Raw genomic sequence first — 20,457 nt, forward strand, 5'->3', positions numbered from 1 at the left:
TTTAATGGGCCCGAATGACGCGTCGATATAGTGTATTCGTACACTATACGAATATTGACCTAGTGTATGGCAGGCCTTATGGTAAGGTTAGAAACGCGCTGTAGACATGCTGACTGTAGACATTATGACAGTATGCATGTCAACATAACATACCACACCCTTTGAAATAGGAGGGTGCCCGTGTGCAGGTCCTGTGCTGGCCCCCTCCTCTCTGCAGCCTAGGAGACTCTGGCATTACAATATAGCTTACTGTGCAGGTCTTACGGAACATGGTGCCCGCACCATATTTGCGGTGACTTCACTATTGTTCATGCTGAAATCTCTATGAAAATGGCCTCCGTTACTGCAGTACCGACATGGGACTCTAGAGAGGTGAGTATAATTAAATGTGTGCAGTGTGGCTTCACTGGTCTGTGTGCATCACTCACCTTGTACCACTTACAGATTTGCCTGCTCCTGTGTGTGCATTTTGAGTTACATGTTACTTCCATTTGGAGCTCCTTGATCTTGAAACGTGGATCAGTGCTGTTCACTTAACATACAAGTTAAATACACTCCTTGAAAATTGGTCATATTTAGTGCTATTTAGATGTTATCTTCAGGAGATGTTCCAGACCTTTTAGGATGCCTTTATGTTGACCTTCTATAAGTCTGTATCTTGAGTACATCTTTTGTTCCAGATGTTTTCTGTTTTGAGTTGCCCAGAGAAACTAAAGATGCCTGCATTCTGCACATGGGTTCCTAGCTGTCACTTCCGCATGCAATGTTTCTCTTAGAGGTAGGCAATATAAATACTTAATACACGCCATGAATCCTTATTACAAGATTCACAGGCGATCTTCAAATATCTTCAGTAGGACATACAGTATTTATGTAAATTACTACCGATCAAAGGACAGGGCCTAATGTCATCATTACATCAACATTTTAGGTAATTTAACCTGTTTTCATCAAAATCAAATACATTTTAGTGCAACATGTCATCAGAACAACATTGTGATAGCCTAATAATTTCTAAATATAGTATGTACTCATATGGAAAAAGTGATTTGGTGACATCAAAAGCAAACATATCTATAATCGCAGAATTACAAAAATACTTCCTGACACATATTATATTATAGAGATACACTTAATAAAAAAGCATGTAAGGTTAAACGTAAAAATGTAAGCTCTTTGGTGTAATATTCACAACCTATTTATCCTAAATGTTTTGCTTAGAAGTAGATATGTCTCAAATTGCCTTCAGGAGGTAGTTCATCTCCCCCTGCATCTGCCAATCTAATTGCTGCATGTTGTGTCTAAGCCTAGAAAAATGTCTAACACAGTCTTTCCCTATTCTTAATTTTTTGTTTTACAATTAAATGTTATATTAGATTGAGATTCATTATGCCCACTTTAATAATTATTCTTGCATTGTGCTACTGTGTCCTCTGCCTTAGCCAGCAATATATCTCAATATATAGTTAACTCAAAATACAGGTATTTGTACAACGCAAGTATGGGGATGCATTTTTGTGTCTATGGGGGCGGCGCATGTTTACGCTGAACTGTAAGGCTTCAAATGTTTTTTCTTGTTTCATTTTAAAACTTATCTGCAATCACAGCTCATTTGTGCTTTGTTTAGTTATGCTGCATATCATTTTAAGGTATGTTTTATCTCGTCTGTATATGTTTCTGTTGTATGGACATCAAATAATTTAGCTTTCTATTTAACTGATATGTATATTTGTAGGAGCAACACTGTTACACTTGTTAATAAACAGTGGTAATACACAATTAAAAATGACAAAATATTTAATAGTTTAACAGAGGCTCTTTAGGCTCATGTAGCTTTTTAAAAGCCAAGGCCTTTATTATTTAGAGGTGCAGTGATCAACGTAACGTCGGCTTGCATTTCCTTCTTTGTCAGCTAGATAAAATGTGAAAGGTTTCATTGTGTTCCCCACATTCTTTAAATCTGAAACAACACTTGAAACTTTACAAAGTGATTCCAAAATGACCTGCTTGGGGTTCATATGGCCCAGATAATTCCAACCTGAGATTGAGGAGCAAGATGTATTTACTTTTTTATTTAATTATTGTTGTTACTCAACAGTGGTTGGTTGTGAATATTTATTGTGTCTAGATGTGGTATAACATGTGTTATTGCTTTCTACAAATTACGTCTCCTTTTGAGAGCATTGAAAGTAAAGTATTTACCGCTTTTCTGTGAATGACCTATTCAACATTGTTTTCTTGATTGCGTACCTTCTCTCTACCCTAAGCAGAAACAACAAAAAAAAATGGCTTAATCTTGCAGTGATGGATAATAGATGGAATGTAGTCTTGGGAAGATTTCCTTTATCCTGGCAGCACAACGTGCGCTGCTGACTGAAAGTGCCTGTGGGCATTTGGTCCCTATAGCCTGTATTGTTGTCAGTTAAATGGGATCATGAGTGTTTGAAAGGTGTTTGAGAATGAACTGAAAATCATTTTCACAAGTGGATGATTACTTCTGCCACATGTTAACCCAACTCCATCAGAATGACCCAGATTTTTGAGACTGCATTAATTGCTCTTTCAACCTTGACGGAGATTTCTCTCTTTAAGAAAGCCCTTTGCTGGACTTGCTGGCTACATGTATTGAATTTTTCTCTCCCGTATTTTCTTCATTGTCTAAACCAAAGAAAGCCTTGTAAAAATAGCGGATATTTCTTTTGGGTTGTAGATTGCTTCATTCCTCACAATAAAAAGGAGAAATCAAAATGGTCTATGAGAAGTAGTAACTGGCCATTTCCACATTTTCTGTGCTGAATACTTTCAGTATTCAATGTACAATTATGTTTTTCAGCTATTCATTAGTGCTGATTTTTCATCTTGAAGTATAACCATGAACTATCACAGCATGGACTCTGTGCAAATAAATTGCCATATTCCTTTTTTTACCCATCACCAGACTGAAGCAAAGCTGCAGTGTTTTGTGACATGCTTTGGGATTGGTAGGCACAAGATTTGCAAGACTCTGAAACATTTTTAAAAGCTGTAAAATCATTAGCAATTTGTTTAGTTGTTAAATATATCCTTACCTCCCTATTATCTTGAGAAAAGGGAAAACTACATGTCTCAGATGTAAGCATAATTAGATTGTCTAGTTGCTGCACATAGCCGTTGAAAATAGAAATATTGCACGATTAGTATTTATTGTTATAAAGCCAGCATTGGATATAGAAATGAAAACTTCCCAGCAATATATTCTTATGAAACTTCACATTTTTGTTTTAAGATAACAAATATTCACATTTGTAACACTTATTATTACATTATTTAAACATGTTTAAGTACAAAATATTTGAAATAATTATTCTATTACAAATTAAGTATAATTACTATGTTTTTTGATGAGAGCTTACGAAATGCATACCTGTTACACAGATGTACTTTAATAGAAATAATTACCGGTTACATTCTGATCCTTTATATACTGTAGTATTTTTTTGTATTTTTAGACGTTATAGACTAATATCTTTTCAGAGATATCCTGCCTACTGCCTTATCCTCCATCAATTACCAAGTGCAGATTAAGTTAAAAAAAAGATTAAGACTATATTTTCAGCGCCATTGGGAAGACCAATTACTATTGCACATTGTATGCCTTTATCAAATATCCCCTTTGTGCTATTGGTGTTAAAGCCTTTGTTGCTTTAATCCCACGTGAAAACATGTGATTACAGAATTAAGAGGGCAGTCAGTGTTCCTTTATAATGGATATGTAACAGAAATCCTCTGGAAATGATGTGCTTATTATAGTGACTGCTCATTCTGGCCAATTTAGTAATACATGACCAAATTAGCTTTTGTAAACACCAAGAGACACGTGGTACAGTATATCTATTTTATATGGCATCTTCTGGGTTTGACATTTGACCGAATACAGTATGTCAGGGAAGATTTACATTACTATAAATAATAATAATACATTTTATTTGCAGTGCACTTGTGGTTGAAGCATTTGTGTTCATACAATCTTTCAGGTTCCCATTGATAGACTTAAAGTTAAAGACTGACTTATTGATGAAAATCAAGACACAAATGTATAGAAACATAGTTGAAATCGGAAATATTTGCGTTACATGAAATGTGTTGATAAATAAAATTATAAGTACTAAAAATGAGTATATTGTTAATGTGAGAATAATTGCTGAAGTGAATATATATATATATATATATATATATATATATACACATACACATACATACATACATACATATATACAGATTGAATATCCCATATCCAAATATTCCAAAATACAGAATTTTTGGAGTGAGATAGTGAAATCTTTGTTTTCTGATGGCTCAATGTACACAAACTTTGGTTAATACACAAAATTGTTAAAAATATTGTATTAAATGACCTTCAGGCTGTGTGTATAAGGTGTATATGAAACATAAATGAATTGTGTGTATGTACACACACTTTGTTTAATGCACAAAGTTATTACACATATTGACTAAAATTACCTTCAGGCTGTGTGTATAAGGTTTATATGAAACATAAATGCATTTTGTGCTTAGACTTAGGTCCCATCACCATGATATCTCATTATGGTATGCAATTCCAAACTATGGAAAAATCCGATATCCGAAATACTTCTGGTACCAAGCATTTTGGGACCAGAAGTGTGTGTGTGTGTATCCCCTATTTAGGTTTGTTTTATTATATAAATCAAGAAGACTGAGATAATTGTTATTGTGATACCTGTAGGCTGGTTTTTATTAGGTAAGATTGGATGGTTTTTGGAGACGATGGAGAATAGAAGCTCTCAATTAACATTTTCATAATTCTGTAATAAGTGCCATAAAAAGTTATGAAACCTACAACACAAATTTATAAAAGAGCTGCCAACCATATTTACAAAAATGCATACATTTCCATTCCATGGCAGAACGTAAGTGCCCAAATATAATAGCCCACAATTTGCTGGCATGATAGCCTCTAGATTTAAAGTGGCAATTACTTTAAGACAAATCCAGTCTGTTTTTGCTATAAAACTAGTTGACGCTTTAAATTTAGTTGCTATTTTGCTGAAATCTGACTGGTGCCCAGAAATCTTGGGATATTACATTTGAATTACATTGAATTTAAAGTTGCTGTGTGGCTTAGCTGTTCTTTTAGCAGCAATTTTGTTTAAGGGGAGGCTTTTTCATAAGATCCTGAAACTTTCTCAAACCTTTGTAAATGTCATTAGTTGCTGTTTAATAAAAGCCTACTATTTTGTGGACACTTGCGCACATCTCCCCACAGTTCTTAATGTTGGTTTTTAATTCTGTATTCTCTATTTTTGTTTGGAAATGATCTTCATGTTTTACACTTTTAGATCTTACAACTCACAATCTGCACAGTAGAAATATAGTAACGTTACAACTTCAACTGATGTCTTTTGGCTGCTTTAAAAATTGTCCTACTATTCAATGAAGTGTCAGATTTGGGTTCGCTGTTTTTTTTACATCAAGGGGAAATAATGAAGTAAATACGCATCTGTTGTTAAGCTTGAAGATCAGTTTGTGTGTACTATATGCTAGCTGTGTTTTCATTAATCCTCAGGTTGTTGAAAAGACAACTCTTAAAACCATCATACTAATTTAGAGTATATCATGTTGGACTCCAGTAATGCTTTTAGTGAGAAGGAAAAAAAACAAACTTGAATTAGTTGTGTAGCAATTTATGACAGTATTCAAATAACAATGCAGGTTTCTTTGTCCATTCACTTTTATCACTGTCATTTTGACTACGTATTGTTGACCTTTTTTGACAGTTACCATAATTTACAACTAATCTACACTCTACATAGTAGTTTTGCCAGTGCTCTATGCTTGCCAAGTCTGACACCATTTGTCTAACTTTAGTACTGGAGCAGCTTCATATTAAATTACTGCTTCAGTTACCTTTCTCAAGTTTCAGCACCTGCACTTTTCATAAATATATATATATTTGTACTCAGGGAAATTTAGAGAGGAATACCATGCACCATGCCACAGAGGAGCTTGTATTGCGTTGTCCACCCTATTGGCTGCAGTATCCCTCAGGTGGAAAAGGAGAACACTCTTTCTGATCTACTGCTCTACAGCGTTGAATGGACATGTGTCATTCAAACAGTATGGAGAGAGGCTGTGGGCAGCTCAGCAACTCAGGAAGCATTGGGCGCTTTCTACAGTGTGAAAAACAGGAGCATTGCACCAGGCCTACTCATGAAAGAAGGGAATATCACCTTTCTTTACCTTCTGACCAGATTTGGGGTTTGGAACCCCATATTATGTCACACAGTTGTGCCCCCTTTTCATTTTATGCCAGATATTATTGCACCTGGGCAGTTGTTGTTTATATTGTGCAGTACATACAGTTTATCGAACTGCTCCATCCTCAGGTTCTTTGGTGACGTGAAGTGTCACTAACAATCAGGTCACTGGAATGCTAGCAGAACTTGTAAGTATGGTCCAACATCAGCGCATGTATTTGCACCTAAAGTGCGCATGGAAAGTTGATGCCTTTTAGAGAGGAAATACAGCTGATCATTTCTGGCAGAGAGGCCTCAGGCCCTTTGCATCTTTAGGCCCCGCCCCTGTTGTGGCAAAATGATGTGAATTGTGAGTCCGTGGGAAGGGTGGGGCTAAACTGATGTAAATTGCATGATTTTAGCACTGCTCCATACATACAGCCAGACCCTGCAATTCCTATTATTATCTTCCCATCCTACTCACTTCATTAGGTAGTGTCCTGGATGAGGGAGATCCACCCATTTTTCCAGGAGTTTGGGGACTACCCGAAAGATCAGGAGTCTCTCGCATCTCCCAGGAAAGAAAGCAAGTATGCTATGGACTCTTCAGCAATAAGCTAAAGTGTATTTCCTACCTCTCCACATACACTTAGTAAATCAGTAATTCAGTAAATCAGTTGGCATGCCAGAATCATGTGGTGGGTCTGGCTGGGCTTTCATGTATCCTCATCACACACCACTTGCAGCAACAGAAAGTGTGACATTTATCCATATGTTCTGGGCTGAGGGGGGGTAATGTAATGCCAATAGGGACGGTGGGGGAGAACCCTCAAATCTTGGATGGTCCTGCTGAAATGAGGACAGCTGTGAAGTATTGAATCAAACCAACATTGGCAAGAGTTATGTGTTAAATTATGAAAATAGACCTTATGTAGATTCAAGAGGTTCATTTTAAGTGTTACAATTGGCTAAATAATTGTAACTCATTAACTAAATAAAGGAAAAGGGTGCACAATTTATTGTCCATTAATAACAGATGATACCAAGGTAAATGGTGCTACTTTTGAAGGATCTAACAATTCAGAATCATTTCGAAGATCCTTTTTTAAATATTATCTCATTTTAATGTACCCACTACTAATAGAAAGTGTAAGGGTGGTGGCACAATATAGCTTTGTGTGCTGCTATTTATACCACAGGAAATGGATAGAGATGTAGCACTACTGTACCAATAACCTAAAAGTTACACTGGTTTTATTATAATTCTTACATATAGAAGTTCATAACGCCTCATCTCTAAGTGGTGGTGGCTTAATGTTTAGAACAGTATGTGCACTGCCATAAGTAGCACATTTAATTAGTTCACCCATGGGAATCTAGAGAAGGATAATCTATACCAAGGGGCTTTTCATGTCCTACTTCCCCACCCATCATCATATCTACCCAAACTCCCCTAATATAATAATTACAACAGGTGGAGGATTTTTGTTATTGACATGATTATGTCAATATGAAAATTTATCATGTCAACACAATTAAAATGTCAACAAAATGTTCCTTGTGGTCTAGCGGTGACTTGTTAGGTACCGCGACTCCAGCGGTAGGTGGTCCATCCTCTGATCCTCTGGGAGTGGAGATAATTAAAGCGTCAAGTGAAGGGGCAGGCAACACTGTACTAATACATTGTGCGAGTAATTGGGTGACTTACTCACTGACACTGTTTTCATCAGTATGCCGGAAACATCAGTCATTTATTTCTTAAGCATCGAAACACGTCTGAAATTAGGGTGTCCCTATCTAAATGTATAAATGTACTGTACTCCATCTGCTGCCATAATAAATGTAATCACTTTTGTTTGTTATTCCTAGATACTTATATGCTGTGGGACAGAAGGTTTGGAAACGATGGAAGAAACGTTACTTTGTCCTAGTTCAGGTCTGTTTAATGCTTCTATTGTACTCATTACACACTTGTGTACATAAGGCAGAGGATTGCAGACTCCAATATATTAAACCATGTGTAAAATTATATATAAAATATAGGTAGGGAGCTAGATGCATTAAGGCAGTCAAATAATATATACTGTAGTCCTGCTCCGAAGCACATCACAACCAGTGTAGACATGCTTTATATGTATAGAAGCATTGGTGTCCATTAGAATTATTGGATTACTGCAGCAACTATTCCTGGGATCCCACGGGTGGGTCCAATGCTATCTGTCAACAACAATCAGATAGGGGGCCCTCAATAGTGGTGGCTATGCTCGTATAAAACATAGAACAGTGTGGTATGTATGTATGTATTTATGCTTGCTTGACCTTATCCTGTCAGTGATAGAGGAGGTGGGCTCTGAGGTTGCTAAAGTTCGGGAAGAGATTATCACCCTTGAAAAGGCTAGTTTACCAGCTCTAAGGACTGATAAGACAGAAAACTGGCCTGATAAATTACAGTCTTCTATTGAATCTTTTAGAGACGATTTGGTTGCGTTTAAGAGGAATAAATTGCACCCAGTTACCAATGATTATGCTAACCATTAAGTGTACCGTTGGTTAACTGGTAACTCGCCGAGTGGCCGTCGCCAGAGGCCACAGAGATACTCTGGGCAAAGGGGCTTTGATAGGTTTGAGTCCACTACCACTCCCTCAATCTCTGATGCAGAGACCTCTGACCCTCGACCGCCTAGTGTTTTTTTAAACAAATGCACAGGAGGCTATTCGGCAATACCACAACACACACAAGCCCCACCCGAGGAGAGGGGGCTACAAGGACCAGCTGACCCCTGGGTGAGTTGTCATTCGTCCCCACCTCCAAGCATGACCGTTTCAATTTGGCTGTGGATCAATACAAGTTCGGCCGCAAAATAAGATTAAAATAATTTTTTCATAATAAAAACAACATTGGTAGTAGTGATTTAGACTGTAGTGCTTTGCGGAAATAGAGTTTGTTTGGTCCACAATGCACAAATGCAAGCATACGCACATTCTTACGTATGGTGGAACAGGACTTTGATACTAAGTTGTCAGACCTCATCATAGTAAATTGTCGCCTGACCAGTGTCAAGCTTTAAAGTCACTTAGGAGTAATCACTCTATTACGATATGCCACACTGACAAGGGCGGGACAGTTGTTCAGGATTTTAGTGACTATGATCATGAGATTAGGTGCCAACTGTCTGACAGCTTTACCTACACTTATTGTGTTAGCAATCCTATCCCACGAATCAAGAGAGTGGTTGACAATACCCTGGACAGAGCGGTTAGTCATGTCTGGCTTACTGAACAGATTGTAGGGTATCTTAGGGTGGATCATCCAGTCTGTCCAGTATTGTACACTCTACCGAAAGTACATAAGACTTTGGTAGATTCCCCTGGCAGGCCTATTATTTCTGACAGAGGCTCTCTTCTACAGCCCTCGGTGATTTTCATTGATCATTTCTTGCAGGGTCTTGTCCACTTCATCCCCAGTTATTTGCGAGATACCGGGGATTTCTTGGACAGGATCCTGTCATTGGATGGTCTGACTGATGATACATTGTTGTGTACATTAGATGTGTCTTCTTTTTACACAATTATTCCACATGATCAGGGAATTGTAGTAGTTCGGAAACTAATGACTATCCATAGGCCTGTGGGGCCACCAGTAGAAGTGATCTTGGAGCTGCTTGAGCTTATTTTAGTTCACAATCATTTCATGTATGAGGGTACCTACTACATCCAGTGGACAAGAACCGCGATGGGGTCAAATGTGGCCCCAATCTATGCTGGTGTCTTTATGTATAAATATGAATCCACACACATTTTTCCTAATTTTAGTGACAGGATTATATATTAAAGAGATACATTGATGATTTTTTTTGCTGTGGAGGGGCACCGAAGAGGATTCCAATGATATGCTCAGTATATTGAATTTGTTAGAAAGTAGTGTCCATTTCACTGGACATTGTAGTCGAGAGATCATCCATTTTTTGGATGTAACTGTCACATGGGATGGCTCAAGGATGAGCACAACCCTATTTCGCAAGGACACGGACAAAAATACCAAACTACATGCGGCAAGTAACCATCCACCACATTTAAAAAATAGCCTACCTATTTCGCAATTCATGCGATTCTTAAGAAATAACTCTGATCCAAGTATCACTGAAAGTCAATTGACAGAAATGACGCAATGCTTTCTTAAGAGGGGCTATAATGCTAAAACCATTGACGGATGCCTCACCAAAGCATGTAAAAATACACGTAAACATCCAAAGGGAAAAGTGTTACTCAATTTGACGAAAGGTCACCAGTGATTGCTAGATCCATTTAAAAACACTGGCCAATCCTGTCCACTGACTCTTGTTTGGTGATGCACAACACAGAAATCCCAATGATGGCATATCGAAGGGGTAGAAATCTAAAACAACTTCTGATGCACCCCAGCAGATTAAGGGGGTCATTCCGAGTTGTTCGCTCCCAAGCGGATTTTAGCAGATTTGCTCATGCTAAGCCGCCGCCTACTGGGAGTGAATCTTAGCATCTTAAAATTGCGAACGATGTATTCGCAATATTGCGATTACACACCTCGTAGCAGTTTCTGAGTAGCTCCAGACTTACTCGGCATCTGCGATCATTTCACTGCTTGTCGTTCCTGGTTTGATGTCACAAACACACCCAGCGTTCGCCCAGACACTCCTCCGTTTCTCCGGCCACTCCCGCGTTTTTTCCCACACGCCCATAAAACGGCCTGTTTCCGCCCAGTAACACCCATTTCCTGTCAATCACATTACGATCGCCAGAACGATGAAAAAGCCGTGAGTAAAAAACCTAACTGCTTAGCAAATTTACTTGGCGCAGTCACAGTGCGGACATTGCGCATTAAGCGGAAAATCTCTGCGATGCGAAGATTTTTACCGAGCGAACAACTCGGAATGACCACCTAAATACAATCGAGGACAACACCTGGTTGATGACACAGAAACCTGGTTGTATTAAATGTACTAGATGTACTACCTGTCGCTCAATGGTTCCTGGTGTGAGTTTTCCACATTCTCAAACAGGAAGGCTGATTCGGATTCGTTACAAATTACACTGCCGTATGGAGTATGCGATGTATCTACTCACGTGCTTTTGCGGGATGTCCTATGTGGGGATGACCATATGCGTGTTCCGTGAGAGAATGGCCAACCATAGGATGACGATCCGACAGGCTCTATCCACTGGTTCAACCGATAAACCAGTTGCGTTTCATTTTTTGACAGTTGGGCATCAGATGTCTACTCTACAATGCTGTATTATTGATTGGGTACTACCTTTGCCACGAGGCGGTAATAGGGGATTGATTCTTAAAAAGCTTGAAGCAAAATGGATTTTTCGCCTAGGAACTACATGACCGCATGGTCTAAATGAAAGCAACCCACTCAGTGTTTTCTTGCGCTAAGTATGGATTACATTAATGATTAGATCTTGGTCCCAATTGACCTTTTTCATTGGTTATGGTGATATCCCTACGATTAGGGTTGAAATTCTTTTTTTCAAAAAAAATCTTTTTTTAAAAATAATTTTTTTGCTATTTTTTTTCCAACACACACTCCTATATACAATTTTTTTATACATTTTTCTTATAGATTTTTTTCATATTTTCTACTTTGTATGTAATTATTTATATATTTGATTAATTAGGTAAGGTTTGCATATAGTTGTGGTGCATGTGATTGTGCTGCAACGTGCTTTTCTGTTTATGTGTGGTTTGTTACTTCTTGTTGACAGGCCTCTTGATGCTAACAGATCTCGGTTTTGGACCAATATACTATTTATTGACACATTATTATGCCAGTACCATTAGCAAGAATGGCATTTTGTATAAGAGCCCTCTCTGCTTTATTGTTTTTTATATATACTCATCACTGGGGGTTTTGTCTGTTCCCCTAGTGTTGGTATTAGGGTGTCCCCCGATGTAAGTGGCTTCCTAGACGACGTGGTTCCTATGCAGGCTGTGACCGCCGGAAATGGCGCGAGTAAACACTTGCGCCGGTTACAGGCAGTAACATGCGTTCCGCCAGTCTTAGGTGGAACGCATGTCGGCTGCAGTTCTCCCATGATGTGCTTATGCACATCACGTAGTGGTGGTTCTTACATACGTGGCACCCTATGCTGTGAGATGCGGTGACCAGAAGTGATGCGAGCATGAACTCACGCTGGCTGAGGGAAGTGTTGTGCTTTCCACCAGTTACAGGTGGAATGCACGCCCGGCTATAGGTGCTGATTAACGGGTTTAGACACATAACCCAGTGGTTAGTACCACTATATTAGGGGTTGTTTTTTTGGATGCTTTATTTTTCATATTGTTTTTCTCTGTGTATTATTCATCTATATTGCCCCATAAATCAGGATGGGTTAGCCCGGGAGCGCTTATTGGTGGAGGGCTTTTAGCCGCTCTTTTGAGATCCCTAAAGGTATTTCAAGGGGCCTATCGGGCATTAACTATTTGATACTGGTGAATATGGACAGCTGAGGAATGCTGCATATGTTGCAACTCTTGTGCATCCTGATGATGATCCGGATGGATCGAAACGTCGATTGAACTATTAACTTGAATTATCATGCTGATAAGTATGAATTAAACTTAATGCTTTTTAAGTGCACATTTCTGGTGAGTGCCCCTCTGTGCTTGCTTTATATATATATATATATATATATATATATATACACACACACGCAGACGTAGAGTAGTTTCTAATGTAATGGTGCGAGCCAAAAAATGCCCAGGACAGGCGAACTATGAAGAAACTAATCTCCACAGTCCAGAAATTATTATTTTAATACAGCAATTTACAAATTCCTTGAGTGCCATCCTAGATGTTTTTTGGCTCACACTATAACATCTGAGAGTATTGCAACCATGGTGGATGATTTATTTATTTACTTTATTTTTAGTGAGCGCCAAAGTTTATGATCAATTCCTGTATGGTTCATGTCGCAGCCCAGTGTTTCTAGGACACTAAGAGTAGATTTTCGCTGTGTCTGCGATGGGTACTAGATGCAAAATTTCAACAAAAGTATGGCACACTGCTGCTACTCTCAAAGCATTTTTTCAGTCACACCTGTGGTGTGCCGTATGGCATACAGACGCTAGCTGTTTGAGGACACACCTGTGTATATACACAGAAATAAGCCCTTGTGCCAGATGGTTCCTACCCCTGGTCTAGAAGAAGCCTGTCTATTTCAGAGAGAGCCTTTATTTCTCTACCAGGCAGCCTCAGCAGGTTGCCCCCTCAGGTCCCAACACCCTTGGGCAACTGCCTGATGGGAGCACTGGCCCAGCATGCAACATTTTATAGAGAACATGTGGAAGTTTACTATTGTAACGTACAGATGTTTGGTGTGTGTACCTAGATTCTCGATAAAACCCTCCTCTTCACAATGCTCCTCCATCCTGCACAGAAATTATGAACAGTTTGTCCTGGTCACTAAGGCTCTGCATTAACGCGTTTTGTGTTAGTAATTTTCAGCTTCTTCCGCAAAATTTTCCAAACAGTCATTTGTGGAATTTTTAACTCCAGACTCTTATTGTTAATTTGTTTGGGCTTCGTTGGTACATGGCACAAACACCCTCCACTTTTTCATCCGATACACGCGGTTGGCAAAGGCTTTCACCTTTATGCAAACATTCAGTTGTTTAAAATTTCTTGTTTCAATTTTATTTGCTGTTGATTTCATTTTTAGCAAAATAACATATCATTGCACAACTGTAGCTGCACCCTTTTCAGTTAATTTGAGTACACAAAACCCCTCCTCCATAGCATTTGCATTCATCTTGCCTGACTGGTTGCTTGATGTACTTTCAGTTGCTTGCGTCACCATGGCCTTCCGAAGTTTAAAACTTTCACACTTTCTCGATGACACTGTGTATGGTTAATGTTATGTTACATAGTCATTATTTTATAAATTGTTCTATTTCATTCGATATATACTGTGTATATATATATATATATATATATATATATATGTCCAGCAGGGAAGGCAGTCAATAGACATATAATGTGTATATTGTATTTGCTTTTCTAATTAGGTGATTTAGTTGCAGTAGAAAATAGAAAAGTGAATGATTTGAAAAAATGTTTATACACTATGTAGATAAAAGTAATTGGACACTGTCTGCAAATAAATTAACAGAATTTTATTAATATCAGTACACTATGTAAGTCCACCACGTGCAATGATTACACCCTTCTTGGCAAACCTTTCACAAGTTCCTAGAGATCAGCAGGTGATTTGTTTTGCCATTCCACCTTGATTACAGTAACCAACTGCGACACTGAAGGTGGTCGAGATGGTCTAGAATGCACCTGTCACTCCAATTTGTCCCAGACGTTCTCAATGGAGTTAAGGCCTGGATTTTGAGCTACCCAGTCCATCTGGGCTACCAAATTTTCTGTATACTTGTTCTGCGTCACTTTTCATAATGTTTTCCATACAAACATCCAAGTACCAGTAGAGATATATATAGTTCAGAAATGTCATGTGATTTACAGTACTTTAATGACATATTGTCATTTATCTGCCTGTTCAGCTGAGCCAATACACAATAGTTCAGAAACATCATGTGTTTTACAGTACTTTAATGACATATTGTCATTTGTCTGCCTATTCAGGTGAGCCAATACACATTTGCTATGTGTAGTTACAGAGAAAAGAAAGCTGAACCCCAAGAACTAATGCAACTTGAAGGTTACACAGTGGATTACACTGATCCTCAGTCAGGTACTTGATTTATTTCTATGATACATGATGTAATAATATTTTGGATTAGTACAATTCCAAAAAATGAGTCAAATTATAATTGGTAATTGCAATTGTAAATACTTGTTTGAAATTTTACTTAGTGATGCATAGTTAATTGATGGCACACTGGGCTGGTTTTTGCTAAGTCAAATACAGTGTAATTTAGCACTTTTAATCAGCTAAACATTTGCCTCACTGGTAGCCTGTATTAATTTGCCATAGCATTTCTTTATATGTAATCTACAGTAGGGTCAGCTGTGCTGGTCATTGTGCATTCACATACACAAATTGTTCATAACATTAAGGGGGAATTCAAATGTTTGAAAAATCAGTTGGGTGTCTGTGTTTTCCTATCTAATAGACAGAAAAAAACAGACACCCAACCGACTTTACAAACATTTTACTTTTCCCATAAATGTTTGAAAATGAACATCAGTTAGCAGGTATAACATTTAACTTAAACAATTGCAACTTCATTATGCTCTAAACGTAAATAACTTAAGTTTTTTTTTCAAATACACCATGTACCACAAATTGCTTTTCTGTGTGTCACTCCATGGTATTCTCTCCAAAGCAATTACACCATTCCGTTCCCTCAACTCACTCCTCTGTACATATTGCTCCCTCAATAAGCCACTTCCTTTATTAACACTCATGAGATTTTTACTTGTCTTTATACTTTGACAATAACATCCACAACCTCTCACCATTAAAAAAAAAAACCATTAACAAACCTGCAGCTGCATTTATATCTCTCTCTTGCTTATATTAGCTGGTGACATTTCACCAAATCCATGGCTCATACAATCAGACATGGCCTCCCCTGCAGCACTGTCACACAGTGGTCTCCAGTTTACACACACTCCCTGGCTGGGTAATAGAAAAGGAGGTGGTATTTAACTATTACTATCCCAGTCTTTCACATACACAGTTCTACCATAGGTTCCATCACTCTCATTCACATTCACATCTCAAGTACATTCTATCAGGATTTACACACCTTTTTCTGCGTGTTGCAGCTATTTATCGCCCACCTGGATAACTTAACCAATTTCTAGGAATATTTTTCTGCCTGGCTACCTCACTTCCTGTCCTCTGACATCTCCACCATCTTCATTGGTGATTTCAGTTTCGCTGTTGATAGTCTGAAATCTGCTGCTCATGACTCCAAACTACTCTCTCTAAAATCCTCTCTCGGCCTCCCCAATGGACTCACCCCCCTACTCATCAAGAGGGCCACTGACTTCATCTTGTATTCACCAGACTTTGCTCAGTTTCTGAATTCACTGAAGATCACTAAAGTCCTCCAATCCACCTCAGACCCGCAAAAATATTAATGCTATTAAATTCCAAGACATTTCCTCCTCTCTGCAAAAACTGCTTTCAGCAATTTCTGCATTCACTTCTGAAACAGTTATATAACGCCTGAATCAGACTCATGAAGTGGCTACAGCTACCCATCACACTCCACATAGGCCTATATGTCAACCATGGCTCTAAATTAACAAGACACCTACAAAAACTCTCACGTAAAGTTGAACTTAAATCTCATACTCCAAAAAACGTCCTCACGTATAAGACTACAACCTCTATCGTAATGCCCTGGACACTGTCAAACAAACATATTTCCAAACTCTCATCTCTGCTCAAGCCTTTAACCCAAGTGACTATTTAATACATTTTAATCACTTCTCAACCCTCCCTCACCCAACCCACCAGCCACTATCAGTGCACAAGATCTTGCTTCCTACTTCAAGGACAAGATTGATAAAATCCGAGATGAAATTGTATACTCTTTCTCAGTCAATAACCTGCTCAGTTCCCTACCTGAACCCTCTGACATTTTCTCTTACTTCATCTTCATTTGCAAGATCAAACTATCAACTCTCTTCTCATCCTCCTACTGTACTACTACTTCTCTTCTTCTCTTCATCCTATACCCTCACAAGTAAAGCTCTGTCTCCTGTGCTCATCCCAACCTTAACTAAAATCTGTATTCTCTCTCTTTCTATTGGTATCTTTCCTTCACTGTTCAAGCATGCAGTTATTACTCCCACTCTGACAAAATAAATTGTGAACCAAAATCTATCTCAAACTACCATCTCATCTCTCAGCTCCCATTCTTCTCCAAGCTACTTAACAGACTTGTCTATACTAGCCTCACACACCTTCTTAACTCGCACAACTTACTGGAACCACTTCAGTCAGGCTTTTGTTCCCAATACTCCACAGAGAAAGCACTGACTATAAAGCAGTGAATTATGTAGTCACTGCAAAGTTTAAAGGCAATTACTCACTTCTTATTCTTCTAGATCTCCCTGCTGCTTTTGACACAGTTGACCATGCTCTTCTTACACAAACACTACAATCCTTAGGTCTTCAGGACACAGGCCTTTCTTGGTTCTCATTCTACCTATCTAATCGCTCTTTCAGTATCCACTTCTCTGAATCCACCTCTTCGCTACCTCTATCAGCTGGAGTATCGAATGGCTCAGTCTTGCGCCCTCTGCATTTCTCAATCTATACCATATCTCTTGCCAAACTAATTAGCTCTTTTGGATTTCAGTATAATCTATATGCATGCGGATGATACTCAAGACTCTCTATCCTCCCCTGATTGTCACCATCTGTATTGGCCAGTGTCACTGAATACCTTTCTGCCATTTTATCTTGGATGTCACCTCGCCACCTGAAACTTAGTATTTCCAAAACAGAATTTATGATGTTTCCACTAACAAGTTGTAGTTAACCAAACTGATATCACTGTTGAGAAATCAACAATCAATCATACCCCATAAGCTTGCTGCCTATGTGTTATCCCTGACTCTGAACTGTCCTTTGTTCCCCACATTCAAGCTGTCTCAAGATCATGTTACATGCATTTAAAAACATATCCAAAATATGACCGTATCTTACACAAGACACTGCAAAAACTCTAAATCATGCTCTCATTACAGTATCTCCCGCATTGACTATTGCAATAGTTGTCTTACTGGTGTTACCAAAAAGAGGCTCTCGCCACTACAATCCATTCTGAATGCAGATACAAGGCTAATTTTCCTTGCTAGATATTCATCGTTTGTGGATACACTCCGTCCCTGCATTGGTTACCTGTATTCTATCGTATTCAATCTAAAATACTTTTACTCACACACAAGGCTATTAAGCAAATGTACATATCTTCACTTATCTCAACATCTTCCATCCTGACCTCTTGGCTTTTTCATAAGAGCTACATCGCTCATTCACACTCATTATTTGGTCATATTCACAATTGCAGGATTTTCTTTGGGCTGCACCCACTCTGTGGAATGCCCTCCCATGCACAATAAGACTTTCCTCTAGTCCCCAAACCTTCAAGCATTCCTTGAAAACTCACCTATTCAGGCAAGCTTATCAAATTCTGGAACTGCCCATTTAACCTTCATAAACTTTGCTATCCAATTATATCCCCACTGTATAGTCTACACATACCTTCACACATTTTCTTTGTCTTCACTTTCACATCCTTCTGATCCCTGGCAACAATGCTGTGTGACCACATCATACAGCCCACCAAGAAATTTTGCAATCTGGTAGACCATTATGCAATAGATAACACCTATCTTTGTGTATCAATGCCTAGTTCAGTATATATTGTAAACTTCCGAGCAGGGGGGGCCGTGGCCACGGCGGCATTTGAGTATGAAGCAGGGCGCAGGAGCTCCCTGAACAATAAATCCTGAACCCCCTCCTGGCCCCCTTTCCGGAGCTGCATTCCCACATACCCTGTCTCCTCTGCCCCTGGGGCAGCGGCGGGCGCCTTTGGCTGTCTCCTGTGCGAGTCCCCTGGCCGCGCCGGCTGCCGCCCGTACTTCCGGCCTAGGCCGCTGGAGCATCCCCGGCCTCAATTTGGTGGCGTCTCATCGCGCTGCCGCGGGCGCACGCTGGCGCGTACCCACGGTGAAACTGGGTCTCCTGAGCGGCCTGGAGGACGCGGCACCCCCCTGTACCTTTGGGCCCGTCTACCTGCATTTGTTTCTTGGTGCCCGGGCTTCTCAGTTTGCAGGAGGAGTGGGGAGACTGTGGGCCCGGTGGCCATTTTGGAAGCAGCTCCTTCTGCACTTTCCCCTGCTGTGCTGCACTGAAATCTGGAGGAACGTGTGGGGCTGTCTCTGGGCACACTGCCCTGTTCCCCAATTGACTGCCACTCACTCTCCATTGTGATTATAAATACCCCTGGGTCCTCCTGGCACTTCTCTCCTATCTCATCACTGGCTGATTGGGGCACATTTGAAACTACATTTCTTGTCCACTGCTGGGCCCTTTGACACTGAATACCTGGGACCTGCGTGCCGGCTGAGCCCAATTGGATCCGTGTTGTACCTGGTCGGTGGTTTCGGCTTTGCTAATATGGTGAAAGACGGCAAACGCTCGGCCGCGGCCAAGTTGGATAAGTCTGCCCGCCAGTCTACCACCCAGCCGGCGCAGTCATCTCCCAAATCGTCCCCTCCTGCCCGCCCTGATCCCCCGGCTGGGGCTACCTCAGACGCGGCTATGCAGCCCTCTGCTCCATCCATTCAGCAGGTATTGGAGGCTATAGCGGCCAGCGAACAACGGTTGTCGGACAAAATGGAGAAGGTGCAGTGCGATCTTTCCTTATTGCGTCAGGATGTCCAACGTATCCGGGAGCGAGTGGGTGAGGCCGAGACGCGGGTCTCTAACCTGGAGGACCTCTGTGGCCCCCTGAGACAATCCGTGTCTGCGGTTTCCCAGCAGGTCTCAACAATGCAAACCAAGCTCCTGGATATGGAGGGGCGCCTCCGTAGAAATAATGTGCGGTTTGTGGGCCTGCCTGAAAGAGAAGAGGGGGCACATCCTGAAGATTTCTTGGAGTCATGGCTCAAGGAGGCTTATGGGGCGGAATCCTTCACCTCCCAGTTTGCGGTGGAACGGGCTCATAGGGTGCCTTTCCGGCCTTTACCCCCTGGTGCCCCACCACGAACTTTCATCGCCAAATTCCTGCATTACAAAGACCGGGACTCCGTGCTGCGTCTGGGCCGCACGAAGGGTCCCCTGCTTCGGAATGGAGTCCGGGTGTCGGCATTCCCAGACTTTGCAGCGGACGTCCAGAAAGATCGGGCCCAGTTCCTGCCTATCAAGCGTCTTCGTGACTTGAATCTTCCCTACTTGATGTTGTTCCCCTCCAGGCTGCGTGTGGTGGTGGACGGGGAGACTAAGTTCTTCAGTTCTCCAAGGGAGGCGGCGACCTGGCTGGACAGATATGCGCCGGGCGTCCGTCAATTAGCTCCGGACTGATATCCTGTTCCCCCTCCTACATGGGCCTACAACATGCAAGTATATGTCCAGGGAGCACCCTCTAGTTTAGTTGGTTCTGGACTTTGTAGCGTAGCGTAACGGTATATACACTTAGGGTTCTGTTTTTACACTGGGACTTTAG

At 40.2% G+C, this 20,457-nt stretch overlaps 1 protein-coding gene across 9 annotated transcripts in view; it reads left to right on the top strand.

Annotated features, from left to right (window-relative positions):
* The window catches only part of CADPS2 (calcium dependent secretion activator 2), a 919,737-nt gene that overhangs the window by 363,196 nt on the left and 536,084 nt on the right, over positions 1-20,457 (top strand). For all 9 annotated transcript variants that reach the window (XM_063927189.1, XM_063927182.1, XM_063927183.1 and 6 more), the window contains 2 exons: positions 8,124-8,190; positions 14,888-14,996. In XM_063927189.1, the coding sequence (XP_063783259.1) occupies positions 8,124-8,190; positions 14,888-14,996 (176 nt within the window). The remainder of the gene's footprint in view (positions 1-8,123; positions 8,191-14,887; positions 14,997-20,457) is intronic.

Source organism: Pseudophryne corroboree, chromosome 6, assembly GCF_028390025.1.
Source record: "Pseudophryne corroboree isolate aPseCor3 chromosome 6, aPseCor3.hap2, whole genome shotgun sequence".
Lineage (NCBI taxonomy): Eukaryota > Metazoa > Chordata > Amphibia > Anura > Myobatrachidae > Pseudophryne > Pseudophryne corroboree.